Below are 15,669 nucleotides of genomic sequence, written 5' to 3' on the forward strand. Positions count from 1 at the left end.
ACATGACATCTTATCGCACTGATGCTCAGCAAGTTATCAGTAGGGAGGAAGCAAAGACTTTAATAATAAAAATCATACAAAGTAAACATTTCAATTATTGCTTGATAATCACAAAGAATCTATTCGTCTTGTATAAAATAATTTACCAGTAAGGGTATTTAAAGGTAATTATTTCCATGTGAATACCTAAACTTTCACTCCTGAATAGTTTTTCAAATAGATTCAAAATTTTAGGGTTTTAGATTAATTGCTATTCTACCAGATACTTTTCTAAGTTTTAAATGACAAATTTTAATGGAGCAGCATTTACTTTTCGATTCTTTTTTAAAGTTACAGCATGATTTGTGGACAAGGCAAGAAGAAATCACAAGTTATTCACAGGTAATTTTTTTTAATATATATTTTCCTTAGAGTTATTTATTCTCCTAGAGGCTACATCAAAGACTATTCATAGACTATGCTTATGTCTGCCATATTAAGATAAACCTACTTATAGCATGTGCTAACCAAAGCTGTACTACTGGTAAGACTGTTGAAAAATAATCTATATACATCACTAAAAATTTATTAAGCACAGCTACCAAATTATGCAATCACACAGTACTAATAAATGACTGCTACATTTTAAAACCAGACTGGTAATTCTTTTTCAAGATAAAAAGGTATACCAAAACAAACAACAACAAAATACAGCAGCAGCACACTTTCTCCTGTATCAAGGATGCAAGTTAATGGTTGCCTATTGTTAAAACAGGGCTCTGTGGCTGGCATCGAGTTGTTTACTTGAAATTGTACTAAGTAAAGAATCATGAATACGCAGGTCATCAGCATTGCTGAAAAAATGCGGTGACATATAGGCAGAAGGTAAAGACCATAATGGAACATAAGCTCCAAGAGGACTGGTATCCTTAAATGCTTTTGATCAGAGCTGTGTCAACAGTGCTCACAACAGGGCCTGACATGTAATAGGTGCTAAATAAATATTTGTTGAATGAATGAATGAACAAACACATGCAAACACTGTTTCAATAAAGGTTTAAGGAAACTAAAAGAAAAGTGTTAACCAACAATTTAAAGAGAAAGAAATGTGTAAGAAAAAAGACCTACCAATGTCACATTCAAAGACAAACTGCAGAAAGAGGGGGGCAAATAAGAGGTGTTATTGCATCAACAGTCTGATGGGGTAGGTCTTTAATAACTATGCAGTATGCAGTAGTGTTAAAGGGAAAGAGAAGACTCCCACAGGGATAGAGCATCTGAGGAAAAGGGCAAATGTCAGCAATCTCCAGAAATAAATAAGGCCAAGAGCAGAGCACACGGTAAGTGAGTGGATTTATAGCTTAGACCCAAACACATAAAAATATACAGCTATGATACAGAAAATTAGGGACTACTTGCAGAAAGTGAAGGTTGTGCCAATACGTTCAGCACTGGCTTTCCTCTGTGCTGCCTAGTTATTGATATAGACCTGTGTGTTACAGCACATCCTCATCATATTCCTCTTAGAAACCCCAGCATTGGGAGGCCGAGGTGAGCGGATCACGAGGTCAGGAGATTGAGACCATCCTTGCTAAAATGGTGAAACTCCGTCTCTACTAAAAATAGAAAAAATTAGCCAGGCATGGTGGCAGGCGCCTGTAGTTCCAGCTACTTGGGAGGCTGAGGCAGGAGAATGGCAAGAACCTGGGAGGCAGAGCCTGCAGTGGGCCAAGATCGTGCCACTGCACTCCAGCCTGGGTGACAGAGCGAGACTGTCTCAAAAAAAAAGAAACCCCAGCATTTATCACAGTGCCTAACACACAAGTGACAATCAGTATATGCCTGGTGAAGCATGATGAATGATGTCAATGAAACAATCTGGCACTAATTCACATCATGAAATAACAGGATACTAAGAAACTACCTGTTTTCCCCAACAAAACCTCTACCCTCCCTCCAGATACCCTAGTCTCCAGGAATCCCTCTCTATTGACCAGGTATGTATCTCTATCTTATTCTAAACTCTGCTGAAGAGTTAGCCAGCATCTACTTCATAAAATAAGACTGAGGGAGAACCCAAACGTCAGGGACAGAACATTTTGTATTAAAATGTAAATGGGCCAGGCACAGTAGTACGTGACTATAGTCCCAACTACCCAGGAGGCTGAGGCAGGAGGATCACTTGAGCCCAGGAGAGTTCAGGGTTGTAGTACATGATGATTGTGACTGTGAATAGCCACTTCAGCCTGGGCAACATAGCAAGAGCCCTTCTCTTAAAAAAAATGAAATGAAAGATCCATAAAGGCAATTGCCTTTGTAAGGTGCCAGTGTATATCACATATCCATGATAAGAAAGGAAGTAAATGGTATTGGCAGAGGATGAGGAAGGGTCAACTAAAGACAACAAAAGTGAGAGGAACAAAAGTGTAAAGTTGAAGGGACTGGGTCTAGAGTTCCTGGGTTGCCCCATCTCAGGGCACCTGGTAACTTCTGTCAAGAAACAATGGTGCTTCCCTTCCTTTAAGCTGGTTCCTCTACTCAATCTCTAAGTGGTTTTAAAACCCCCTTTATATGTTGGTGACTCCCAAATGGTTATCTCCAACCCAGCCAGGCCTCTCCTCTGAACTCCTGACTTTTATATCCAACAGTCATCAGTTCTCCACTTGAGTTTCTTGAGCTTTTCAAGAAGCACAAACTGAACTCTTGTGTCGGCTCCCAAAACTAATCTTTTCCATCTTAGCAAACAGCACTACCCTCCACCCAGGTTCCCGTGCCACAAACCAGTGAGGTATCTTCAATGTCTTCCTTTTTTTCATCCTTCACATCCAACCTATCAAATCCTACTTCCAAAATATAGCTTAAATCTAGGAGCACTAGCCAGGCGTGGTGGCTCATGCCTTTTATCCCAGCACTTTGGGAGGCCAAAGCAAGAGGACTGCTTGAGCCCAGGAGTTCAAAACCAGCCTGGGCAACATGGTGAAATCTTGTCTCTACAAAACTACAAAAAATTAGCCAGGCATGGTGGTGCATGCCTATAGTCCCAGCTACCCTGGAGGCTGAGTACGAGGATCACCTGAGCCTAGGAAGCAGAGACTGCAGTGAGCCATGATTGAGCCACTGCACTCCGGCCTAGACAACAGAGTGAGACCCTGTACTTAAAAAAAAAAAAAAAAAAAAAAAAAATCTAGCACTACTATATTCTATTCCAGAGCTTGCCATTTCTTTCCTTTGAGGCAGAATAGGGTCTGGAGGCAGGGAACCTAAGGCCAACTCATGCTGACTTCCTAGAACTAAATCAAAAGGAAAACCCCAACCCCAACTTCCCATGCCCAAGAAACAAAAGGACCAGAGGCCACTCCCTTTGCAATCCTCTTGCCCCTTTTCTGCGTGGCAGATGAAAAAATTCGAAGTACCTTTGATTGATCCCCTCCCACAACCAATCAGGCTAGTCATGGGCCAAGTCTTCATTTGCATAGGAGTATAACTTTGTAACTTCACTTCAGCCTCTGAATGGCTGCTTTCTGCGACCAATTAGACATTTGCATAGCGTGTAAATTTGTAACTTCACTTCAGCTTCCGATTGGTTGTGGAAAGTGACCAACCCCAGAAAATTCTGTAACCTGCAATCTTCAGCCACTTGCTCCAGCCGGCTCCCACCCTGTGGAGTGCACTTTTCATTTTCAATAAATCTCTGCTTTTGTTGCTTTATTTTTTCCTTGCTTTCTTTGTGCCTTTTGTCCAATTCTTTGTTCAAAATGTCAAGAACCTGGACATCCTCCACCAGTAATGTATTTTGGAAAGCCAGCCAGGAGCTAAGCCCAAAATTGGAGATTTACTTTTTTTCTCCTTTTCCTCTCTGCTCCATACAGGGGAATGCTTTTTTCTCTTTTCCCTTTCCAACTTGGGCCCTTCAGCCCACAATGCCTAAGCACAGAGGCAACTGCAGGTTTCTGGCCGGGGCCACTCTCCAGTGAAACTGAGAGTTTTCTATGTGGAAGCACCTGACCACCACTGCCCAGTTTGGGTGACAGGCTTGAGTCCTCTCCCTTTTTCCTTTTTCAGTCTTTCAGTGGCCATTTCCTAGTAGCTCCCTGATAACTGTGGGCAACTGGCTGGGGTCACTTTCCAGTGTTACCTGAAGGCCAAGGGGGATAGCTGCCCATACCAGGAGGTGGAAGGAGAGGACTCTTTTCTATCTTTTCCAGCTATAGTCCATGATGCTTACGTGTGTTGCTGTTGGCCACGGCAGCTCCTCCAGGGTAAATTCACAGGTTTCAGGTGACTTAAACTTTGTTTTCTTATGCTAAATTCTCCTACAGGGTTCTTATGCCAAATTATCCTATAGAGTTAACCAGTAATGGCAAACAATAATGTCTCTTAGGAGTTTTGACCTTTCTCCTATTCTATCTGACTTGCTAAGGACAAAAGAAATGCACCCAGCCTCCGGTTCCTATCATTAAAGTTCATGGCTAACACTCTAGTGGAACAGGAAGCAAGGGAAAGCATGGTCTCATCAAATTATAAGTATGCTAGAAGTTGAGGCTTTCATTCAGGGACGAAACAAATTTCATAGTAGGCCATCACCTCTGGAGGGAAAACATACAAAGCAGCACCCATGCCCAACCAAGGTCAGAGACATCTGACACTCTAAGATGAGATCCCAAAGGGGAACTGGGGGATCCAACTCCAGACCTGAACCTCTCTCCAAAGGGGGCGCCCTCAGCAGAGGTTCTGAGGTCTAGCACAAAGGCCTCCTTGGAATTTTCTCTCGCAGGTGACAATGGGACAGTTTGGACACTCTTGGGGCTTGTTTGTTGCTGCAGCAGTTGAACTGTGCTCCAGTCATTGTTTGTGTGTGTTTGATATAGTCATGGGAAATAAAGATTCAGTAAACTTGATATTCTTTTGCAATACTGTTTGGCCCAGTATTGCTTGGAATTCTGGAGTTTGCTGTTGAATGGGAAGGTGGGATGGAGGTGCATGTATCCAGGCTTTTGTGCTGCTGTTCTAAGTAGGGTTGGCCTGGTTAGCATGTGGTGTTCTCCTTCGGTGCTGTTCGGCCCCAGTGTTTGGACTCTGGGGAAGTTTGGCCTTTAAAAATCAAACTACCATGGAAACTGCTTGACCTGAAATTTTCGTTCACAGCCTTCACTGGATTACCCATTGGGTCAAAGAGTAAAACCAGTGGGCTTGTATTGCTATCTCATGGCTAGAGTTCCAAGGTAAAAGCTATCGGATCTTCATTTGTGTTTGTGTATACATGTCTAGACGTGTTTATTTGTATGTACATTTATTGTTATATATTGTGTCTACCAGATTGGCTTATAATTAAAGGAGCACTCATAAATTAATTAAGTCTAAGCAATTTTCAAGTTCACATGACTTAAGTATAACTTTACTAAACAAGCTGGCACTGGAGTACTTACTGGTCATGTGCCTAGAGTGAATTTCTTCATTGCACAGTATGTATGGTGATACTGGTGGAATTAAGGATATTGAGTTGTGTATCAGGAATAAAATATTCATTATGTGGATTTCTGGGGGGCTCTGGGTAACACTGTAGCCCCCAGGGTAGACTAAGTAGGAAAAATTTAGAGATGGTTTCATGTCTATTTGTTTTTCCTTCTAATTTTCATTTGTTTGCTATTTGTTCTCCTTTGGGTTTTACTTGTGTATGCATATATATAAAACCATAGACTTTTTTAGTTTCTAGTGGAAGGCTTTTATTTTGTTCTGAGAATAGTTATTTTGTTTCCTGCAAATTTCCAGCAAGTCATCATGTGTTCTATTTATTTGGAAGTCCTAGGCTACCTATTTCAGGCCTGCAGGAATTGATGGAGCACACCAGCCACTTGGAATTTGGTTGATTTGGCTTGCCTCTGATAATCTGGACAGCAAAGACTCTTGCTTCAAATGCAAGAAAAACGAGAATTGGATAAAAGACTGTATTAAGCCTCTGCCAGTCCCCTGACAAAAATGCGAGGGCATCAGTTACGACCCCTGGCACTGGAAGATTGACTGGCCCTGCTCCCACCAAGGGGTTCAATAAGGCAAAACTCTAGCAGTGCAAAAGAGAAATTAGATGAAGACTGAAGCAACCTGGGGTCTTCCTCACTGCCCCTGTTCAGGAACATCGTAATTACTACTGAGGAGCCCCCAGGTAACTCTGGACGTCATGGGCACCCAAATTCAGTTTCTTTTCAATACAAATTCAGTTTCTTTCCTTACTACTTATGTAGGAAAACTTTCCTCCCAGTCCACGACTATTATGGGAATGGAAGGAAAGCCACAAATAAGATCCCTTACTCCTCCTTTGATTTGTCAATTTGAGAAACAAATCTTCCAACAGTAATTTCTAGTAGTATCAAGCTGCCCAGGCCCCCTGTTAAAAAGAGATATTAACCAAAACGCATGGTACTGGTACCAAAACAGAGATATAGATCAATGGAACAGAACAGAGCCCTCAGAAATAATGCCGCATATCTACAACTACCTGATCTTTGACAAACCTGACAAAAACAAGCAATGGGGAAAGGATTCCCTATTTAATAAATGGTGCTGGGAAAACTGGCTAGCCATATGTACAAAGCTGAAACTGGATCCCTTCCTTACACCTTATACAAAAATTAATTCAAGATGGATTAAAGACTTACATGTTAGACCTAAAACCATAAAAACCCTAGAAGAAAACCTAGGCAATACCATTCAGGACATAGGCATTGGCAAGGACTTCATGTCTAAAACGCCAAAAGCAATGGCAACAAAAGCCAAAATTGACAAATGGGATCTAATTAAACTAAAGAGTTTCTGCACAGCAAAAGAAACTACCATCAGAGTGAACAGGCAACCTACAAAATGGGAGAAAATTTTCTCAACCTACTCATCTGACCAAGGGCTAATATCCAGAATCTACAATGAACTCAAACAAATTTACAAGAAAAAAACAAACAACCCCATCAAAAAGTGGGCAAAGGATATGAACAGACACTTTTCAAAAGAAGACATTTATGCGGCCAAAAAACACATGAAAAAATGCTCATCATCACTGGCCATCAGAGAAATGCAAATCAAAACCACAATGAGATTCCATCTCACACCAGGTAGAATGGCCATCATTAAAAAGTCAGGAAACAGGTGCTGGAGAAGATGTGGAGAAATAGGAACACTTTTACACTGTTGGTGGGACTGTAAATTAGTTCAACCATTGTGGAAGTCAGTGTGGCGATTTCTCAGAGATCTAGAACTAGAATTACCATTTGACCCAGCCATCCCATTACTGGGTATATACCCAAAGGACTATAAGTCATGCTGCTATAAAGACACATGCACACGTATGTTTATTGTGGCACTATTCACAATAGCAAAGACTTGGAACCAACCCAAATGTCCAACAATGATAGACTGGATTAAGAAAATGTGGCACATATACACCACGGAATATTATGCAGCCATAAAAAATGATGAGTTCATGTCCTTTGTAGGGACATGGATGAAACTGGAAATCATCATTCTCAGCAAACTATCGCAAGGACAAAAACCAGACACCACATGTTCTCACTCATAGGTGGGAATTGAACAATGAGAACATATGGACACAGGAAGGGGAACATCACACTCCGGGGACCGTTGTAGGGTGCGGGGAGCGGGGAGGGATAGCATTAGGAGATATACCTAATGCTAAATGACGAGTTAACGGGTGCAGCACACCAACATGGCACATGGATACATATGTAACAAACCTGCATGTTGTGCACATGTACCCTAAAACTTCAAGTACAATAATAATAAAATAAAATAAAATAAAAAATAAAAAATAAAAAAAATTTAAAAAATTAATAAAATATGTGCTATCCCTAAAGAGTAACTATCCTCCACCCCCAGGAAGTTGCATTAAAAAAATTGTTTCAAAAAAAAAAGAGATATTATGGTTAAAATAGGGGCATTACTACAATTTAAGCATCATCTGGTGAAATTGCTAATAGTCAAAAATACAGACACTGTCCCAGACCACATTAATAAACAGGTTAACACACTGGCATGGTATACCAGAAAACCAAGGAAGGCTAAAACAGCAGTGCCAGCCAAAATACAGCTTAAAGACCCCTAGCTATTTATTTTCCCAATCAAAAACAATACCCAATTAAGCTGGAAGCAAGGAAAGGCCAAGCATCCACAGCTGAGGTATTACTTACCCATGGGCTCTTAAGACCCACTGGTAGGTCCACCCATTGGTGACAGATCCATATACCCTCCCGGCTCAGGTGCCAAGGGATGCTAAATGGTTCTCAGTCCTAGATCTAAAAGATGCTTCCTTTTCCATTCCTCTGTCCCCAGAATCCCAATACCTTTTTGCCTTTGACTGGGAAAATCCTAATACCAGAGAAAAACAACAATACACTTGGACGGTTCTCCCTCAGAGTTTTCAGGACAGCCCCCATTGCTTTGCCTGGGCCTTAGAGAGGGATCTGAGGGGTCTGCAATTAAGAAATGGGAGTATACTCCAGTATATGGATGACCTCCTTGTGTATAGCCCAATCCTGGATGAAAATACTACAAAAAGTTTGAATTTCCTGGCAGACAGGGGATACAAAGTGTCCCAAAAGAAGATTCAGATTACCCTCCGACAGGTCCCTGATCACATCCTTAGCAGCTAGCAGAGAGTCTGGCATCCAGGAGAAAATAAAAATGCAGAGAATGACTGAATAAACAAACTCACATCCATACAATGCCCAAGAATCAGGGGCATGGAGAAGCCAGGATGAACTGTTCTCAGAGAACAACACGGTGTAATTAAGGGAGCAAACATGCCAGCATAAAGCAGCGTAAGTGTCACCAACTCAGAGTCTAATCTGACTACCTCCTATTTAAGCAGTACCTTTTATATGTCAAAACAACCAAAATAAAAGAGTGAAAAGTATTTGCAGGACATGTGAAAAGCAGAAAGTTAGTATGTTCTTCAATATTTTTTAATAGACAAAATCTTCGTATATAAGTAGTGTGGGAGGCTTTGGAGTCAGACACATCAGGATTCAAACTCTGGCTCTGCTACTTACCAGACTTGGGTAAGTACTAACATTTCTGAGCCTCAATTTTCTCATCTTTAAAATGAGCATAATATTGTCTAGTTCACAAGGTTACTGTGAGGATTATAAACTGATGTCTAACACAACACTTGGAAAAGAGCAGCTATGCAATAATGGTAGATAGTATTGATAGGAAAATACTGAGTATACTTTTAAAAATATGTAAATACATCTAATATTCAATTCTTAAGTAAAAATAAATCAAGTTCACAAAAACATGGGAAAATATTCCTCAACGGAAATGAAACAAATAAAAATTAAAACAAAGTATAGTTAGCACAAAATATCCAAGAGTGTACATGAACACACCTAATTTTAGCATTAATATCCAATACTCACACTATTATACATATTATGGGGTATAAACTGGGGTATAAATTTGAACTATGCACTTAAAATTCATTAAAGTATTCCGGACTGTATACTAAAGAAATAATCTCAGATATATAAAACTCATATGCATGAAATGCTTGTATCTGCATTATTTATAAAATTGCAAAATTTTAACAACAAAAACATAATGGTAATTATTTAAAGGTTCCATTTATTGACTGAATGCTTGATTCTCAGTTGTCAAACAGTGTTAAGTATATTATAGACATTGTTTTATGTAGCCCTCATAACAACCTTCTGAAGAGGTATTATTATTAACCCCTTACATATAAAGAAACTGAGGCTTATAGAGGATAAGTAGTAACTCCAAAGTTATAGACAGCCAACACAAGATCAAACTTAGCACAATCTGATTCCGGGGTCAAGAATTTAACTTGTCAAACACTTGTAGCATCTCTACTCCATGGAACATTTCTCCTAAATTCTCAAGAAGGTTATAAAAACTCCAGTGAACTGTAGGATAATCCTTCCGACTAAATAAGTTCTATTTGTATTAAAACTAAAAGTATGGAAAATACTAAACTAAAAGGAAATAACTGTAAGGATACACCCAAAATGTTAGCAATATTTACTGCAGTGGGTGGTGATTTTTGTTTGTTTGTTTTTTGTTTTTTGGGTTTTTTTTGAGATGGAGTCTTGCTCTGTCACCAGGCTGGAGTGCAGTGGCACGACAATATCAGCTCACTGCAACCTCTGCCTCCCAGGTTCAAGCGATTCTCCTCCCTCAGCCTCCCGAGTAGCTGGGACTACAGGCGCGTGCTGCCACGCCCAGCTAATTTTTGTATTTTTAGTAGAAACGAGGTTTCACCACGTTGGCCAGAATGGTCTCCATCTCTTGACCTGGTGATCCGCCTGCCTCCACCTCCCAAAGTGCTGGGATTACAGACGTGAGCCACTGCACCGAGCAGATTTTTTTTTTTTTTTTTTTACTTTTTCTCCATTATCCAAATTATCTGTAATATGTTTGTATTATTTTTAAAATAAGAACGTTTATATATATCATGATATAGATCATGATAACATGATATCATTTTACTTAGATTTTAGTAAGTTTACAACTATGGAAAGGTGGAAATATCTCAAGTATTAGGCCAAAATTTCTTTGCTTTGAAGACAGAATTGAGGGCTCATCTTGGTGGTGGAAAAAAAAAAAACACCTACTATTAACCTTTATGGTACCTACTGTTTCACAATACTGGGACACCCTCCAAGTAAATTATATCTACACGCATTTTAGTACATTGTTTAGAATGGACGCTCTGGAATCTGATCAATTAGATTCCAAAGCTGGAGCTTTGGAGCTAACACTAACTTATCTGCGTAATCCTGGACAAACTGTCTCAAGACTTCCATTAACCTAACTGCAAAATGGGAATAAAAACTTTACAAACCTTTTAAGGTTGTCCTAATCCTTAAATGAGATGATGAAACATACACACAGTGCCTGACTCTGGTAAGCACTCAATAACTGTTCATTCTTATCCACAAGAAAAGACACACTTCCAAAAATGTCAGCTCTAGCATGCACGTGAGAAGTTATTAGACAAGGAAGCAATACATGTTTCCCTACAGTTTCCTGATATTCTGATGAGAGACATTACATGAAACTTGCAGAAATGGTAAAAATCATGCAATAGTCATACTATGAGGAGTTTGCTACATGCCCTTCCTATGACTTCCTCCTCCCATCACCTTCACCTCCTTGGCTAAGTGGCAGCATAGCCCAGGACAAGCTCAGTACCAAGCTCAAGTAGAAAGTCTGAATTCTTTCTCATCTCTAGGAAGGACCTGTTCTGTGACCTTGGGAAAATCAATTCAATTACTCAGAATTCTGTAGGTAAGAAGAAACCAAGGGACATGTGTGTGTGTATATATATACACACATACATATACACACACATATTTCGGTAGGTAAGAAGAAACCAAGGGACTGAGTAACTGAATTGATTTTTTATATATATATTATATATAAAATATATATATTTAAAATAAAGATATATAAATATTAAAAATGTATATAAAGATATATGTATTATATATAAAGATATATATATTTAAAATATATATATAAAGATATATATATATATATATCTTTTAAATGCCTCTACCTAAGCTAGTGGCCCAGTCCCGGGCAGGCTGGAACAACACCTAAGGCCTGGGTTAAGAAAGCAAGGATGGAGGACAGAGAAAGGGGGGGGCGTTCCCTGGGCACCACCCCTCCACCCTCAGGCTCTTCCAGGTGGCAGTAAGGCCTCTCACCCATCTCAAAGTTGCGGGGGAGGGGGGACTGCGTCTCGAGGGCGGAACAGTCACAAAAATAGAGCAAGAAGTGAATCACAGTTAGACCCTGGGGCAAGGAGGTTCCAGAGGGTCAGGCAGTTAATAAGCTGGGATGCAAGGACTGCAGCCTGCCGGCCCCTGCCCCTCGCGGGCGCCTGCGAGCCTGGGAGTCCGGGCTGCAGCGGGACCGAGTGGGCAGTCCCTGGCTCACCGTACTCCCGGGGCTCCGGATCTGGCTGGAAAGTAAAATGAGCCACCTGCCGCCTCTGGGCCGCATCCTCGACAGTCGCGGCGGGGTGCAGAAAGCCCCGCGCCAGCCCCGCGCCACGGAGCCGACGCCAGCGCCCCTCAGCCCCTGCCGCCCTGAGCCTGAGTAGCCAGCCGGCAGCCGCCACAACCGCCATCCCCGCTCACCACCCGGGTTCTCAGGCTATGCAGCCGCACGCCGCCTGCGGGGAGGGCGGAGCACCCGAGGAGGCTTCCACATTGGTCGGGCCAGAGGGGCGGTCCCATGAAACATACCAATCAGAACTGGAAATTTAGGGGCGGGGAAGGCGGCGTGATGAGCTGGCCGGCTTCTGCTCCTTGTGCGCATGCGGAAAAGGGGAAGCGCGGGGCGGAGGTGGCGCCAATGAAATAGTTTCTGGGGTGGAGCCTCCCCGAGGTCAGCCATGCGGGCCTCGGGTGAGGACCGGAGTCTGCGAAGTTCCACACAGTGCCTGGGGGCGATCTTTTCCGGTGTCATTTACAGTGCCATTTCCAATGTTTTGTTTTTTTTCATTTTAACATCATACTTTTTTTTAATGTAACCCTTTTTTATCCTCTCCTGTCTCTATTATTGTGTGAGAGGTGAAGAGAGCTACTGATTGGCATTGGTTATTGTTTTGACTTTCGAAAAACTGCTGTAGTCACTGCTGAAAGCTTTCGCTCCTTATTCACACCCTCCTTAAAATGCTTAATAAGCATATATCGATTTTTATTGATTTCGTTTTTCCACATTTAAATGAGAGATGAAAGAGGTAAACTTAGATTTCATCCTGCAAATCCACTGAATAGGAATTCAGATACATTTTGCCCAGAAGTAGCAAAAATTACCTGATTGGCTTAGTCTAAGTAGCTTAGAAACCTGGAGAATTTGAGTCACTAATTTTCATTTATAGTTATCAACTATGTAAATTTGTTTTAATCTAAGTGTTTACCAGGATACATTCTCTGTCCATGAATTTACCAAAAAAAAGCACGTAAAACATGAAATATCATAAAATCAAATATGACAGACAACAGAGACAGTGTGTCCATCAGACGAAAATGGGAGGGTGGGGAAGGATGGTCCCAAAACAGAATTTGAAGAAGAAAGTGGGAGAGAATGAAGCAGGAGTGGAGGAGAAGAACGTTCCTCTTCCATTATGCCTTGCCTCTCAACCCATCTTTGGTTTTGCACAGGGGCAAGGGAGGAAAGAGTAGAAATGGGGTGAAAGGAGAGGCAGACAGATGTGTTTTCTGACTGAGACTGAGAAACAGCAATTGAAAACTGCCAAAGGGAGAACCAGAATTACGTCTCCATTTTTCCTACTCCCACACTAAGTCCAAAAATTCAACATTAGGGAAATTTTTTATCTTGGCTTTTGTTAGTGTTCATTTCTGCTGTTTTAATAGTGTGGGGTAGAGTGTTTTGCATGTGCATGAAGGGTATTTTTGTTTTAATGAAGGAAAGGGGTAACAAAATGAAATTACATTTACATAGTCAAATTTGGGTTTAAACTAAAGAGAGTAAAAAACAAGGATAAAAATGAATAGAGCTTTTTTTCTATTTGTTGATAGTTTAGGGAGCTGGGGGTACTGCGATTATTTAGGTCGGGGAGAAAAAGAGAAAAATAATAACTGATGAGAATTTTATTGAACCTCTGCTACGTACAACCCAATGACAAGCCACCATTGAGACAAATAAGATCAAGGCATAGTTTTACTTTTAAAATGTCCAAGTTGGTAGAGAAAAGAGACAGATTAGGCAACTCCAATCCAACGTGATAGGGGTCCTAGAATAGTGCAAACAAAGTGAAACACAAAAAGAGCAATAAACTCTTATTTGAAAGTCAAGTGTTTCCAGATATAACTCTGAGCTAGACCTAAAAGATGACTAGAAGTTACCAGGCAGACTAGGGAGAAAATGGCATTCCAAACTAAGAAGAAACCTGTACAAAGGCTGATAGGCATGAAGAGCACAGTGCATTCCAGGAAGAGAAAGTAGCTTGGTGCTTCTAGATTCAGGGTGTAGGGAATGATACAGGGTTAACAGAAAAAGGAAAAACAGATTAAAGGGCGATTTTGAAGGTCTAAGAGGTTTGAACTTTCAACTACATGCAGCCAGGAAAAACAAAGAGAGCACCTGCCAGATTCACCTGTTTTGCAAACTAATTTTTTTAATTTTCCCCATCTCTACCACACCATTTGCCTGGTAACCATGAAAATGTCTGTGTTATTACAGTGGGACTTTCCTCCATTCCCCTAGCCCTGGCCACATGTACTTAATTTGGGAAACTGTCCTTTTCTGGGAATTTTGAAAGTGTAGTTTAGAAAGAAAGATTAGATTATCTTTAAATGCCACTAGGAACTGCAAAAAATGGGAGTTTTCAGTAATTTTCTGAACCGGAAAAGGTGAAGAGTGTGATTATATTTGAGTTCTTGATTCCATTTATTCCCAAGGCCGAACTGCTTTCTGGTCCTGGGGTTCTATGAGACATCACCGTATCCTTAAAACGTATTCCCGTTTGCTTAAGCTACTGCCAATTGCAGAACCCATGACTATGGAGTTGGAATACAAAGCAAAGTTGCTGTTCACTCTTCAGAATGACTCTTGCATCACTTGCTCTCACTGAGCTTCACTACCTGTGCAACTCGTACCTGTTTAGTCTCAGCTTGCTTTTAGACAACCATCTTATATAGCAAGATGATAGTTTTGCAGTATTGTATCCTGGCGTCTGCCTCCTTTCAAACTCAAACAGAGGTATCGTGGAGGCAGAAAAAAAAAGAAATCAAATTCTTGCTTTTGAATTTTAAAATAGATTTTAAACTTGATAGCAGAGACAATAATTTGAGAGAAAAGTTTGAATTCTACAGACTGGTTTCTGAGTATTAAACCTCAAAAACCTGAATGAGTTAGGACACAAAGCTTAGGGCTAAAAGATTATAGATCACATACCAGTGTAAGAGATGGTTTGTCTCACCTTCCATGGAGGTAGAGCCATAGATTAGAAAGACCTGTAGGTATCCTTCTTTGTAGATGAACCTAGAAAAGTATCACTAAATCCTCAGGCTACCCGGCATGTCATGGCATTTGAAACAGCAGGATGCTTCTCCCATGTGGCCAAGAGAGATGCAGCTATGGCAACAAGATTCAGGGAACTTGAGGAGACCCAGCAATCAGAATGATAAGGGACTTGTGTCTAGAATATACTTATTAAAAGTCTTAAACGCAACAATAGAAAAGAAAAATTACCCAATTAGAAAATCGGCAAAGAATTCTCATTCATTGATGGTGGCAATGCAAAATGGTATAGCCACTTTGCAACACAGTTTAGCTTTTTATAACACTAACGTATTCTCACCATGTAATCCAGCAGTAGCACTGCTTGGTATTTGCCCAAATAAGCTGAAAATGTATGTCCACATTAAAACCCGTGCAGAATATTTATAGCAGCTTTATTCATAATTGCCCAAACTTGGAAGCGACCAAATAAACTTAATGGAATATTATTCAGCACTAAAAAGAAATACTAAGCTGGGTGTGGTGGCTCATGCCTGTAATCCCAGCACTTTGGGAGGCCGAGGCGGGCGGATCACCTGAGGTCAGGAATTTGAGACTAGCCTGGTCAGCATGGTGAAACCCCATCTCTACTAAAAATACAAAAATTAGCTGGGCGTGGTGGTGTGCACC

General features: G+C 40.8%; 1 protein-coding gene across 1 annotated transcript in view; it reads right to left on the minus strand.

Moving 5' to 3' along the window:
• The window catches only part of BCKDHB (branched chain keto acid dehydrogenase E1 subunit beta), a 234,311-nt gene extending 222,088 nt beyond the window's left edge, over positions 1-12,223 (minus strand). Inside the window, exon 1 of the mRNA XM_030798123.1 lies at positions 11,947-12,223. Within this exon, the coding sequence (XP_030653983.1) occupies positions 11,947-12,139 (193 nt within the window). The 5' untranslated portion in view covers positions 12,140-12,223. The remainder of the gene's footprint in view (positions 1-11,946) is intronic.
• Positions 12,224-15,669: the final 3,446 nt, after the last annotated feature.

Source organism: Nomascus leucogenys, chromosome 18 (genome assembly GCF_006542625.1).
Source record: "Nomascus leucogenys isolate Asia chromosome 18, Asia_NLE_v1, whole genome shotgun sequence".
In the NCBI taxonomy this organism is placed as follows: Eukaryota; Metazoa; Chordata; class Mammalia; order Primates; family Hylobatidae; genus Nomascus; species Nomascus leucogenys.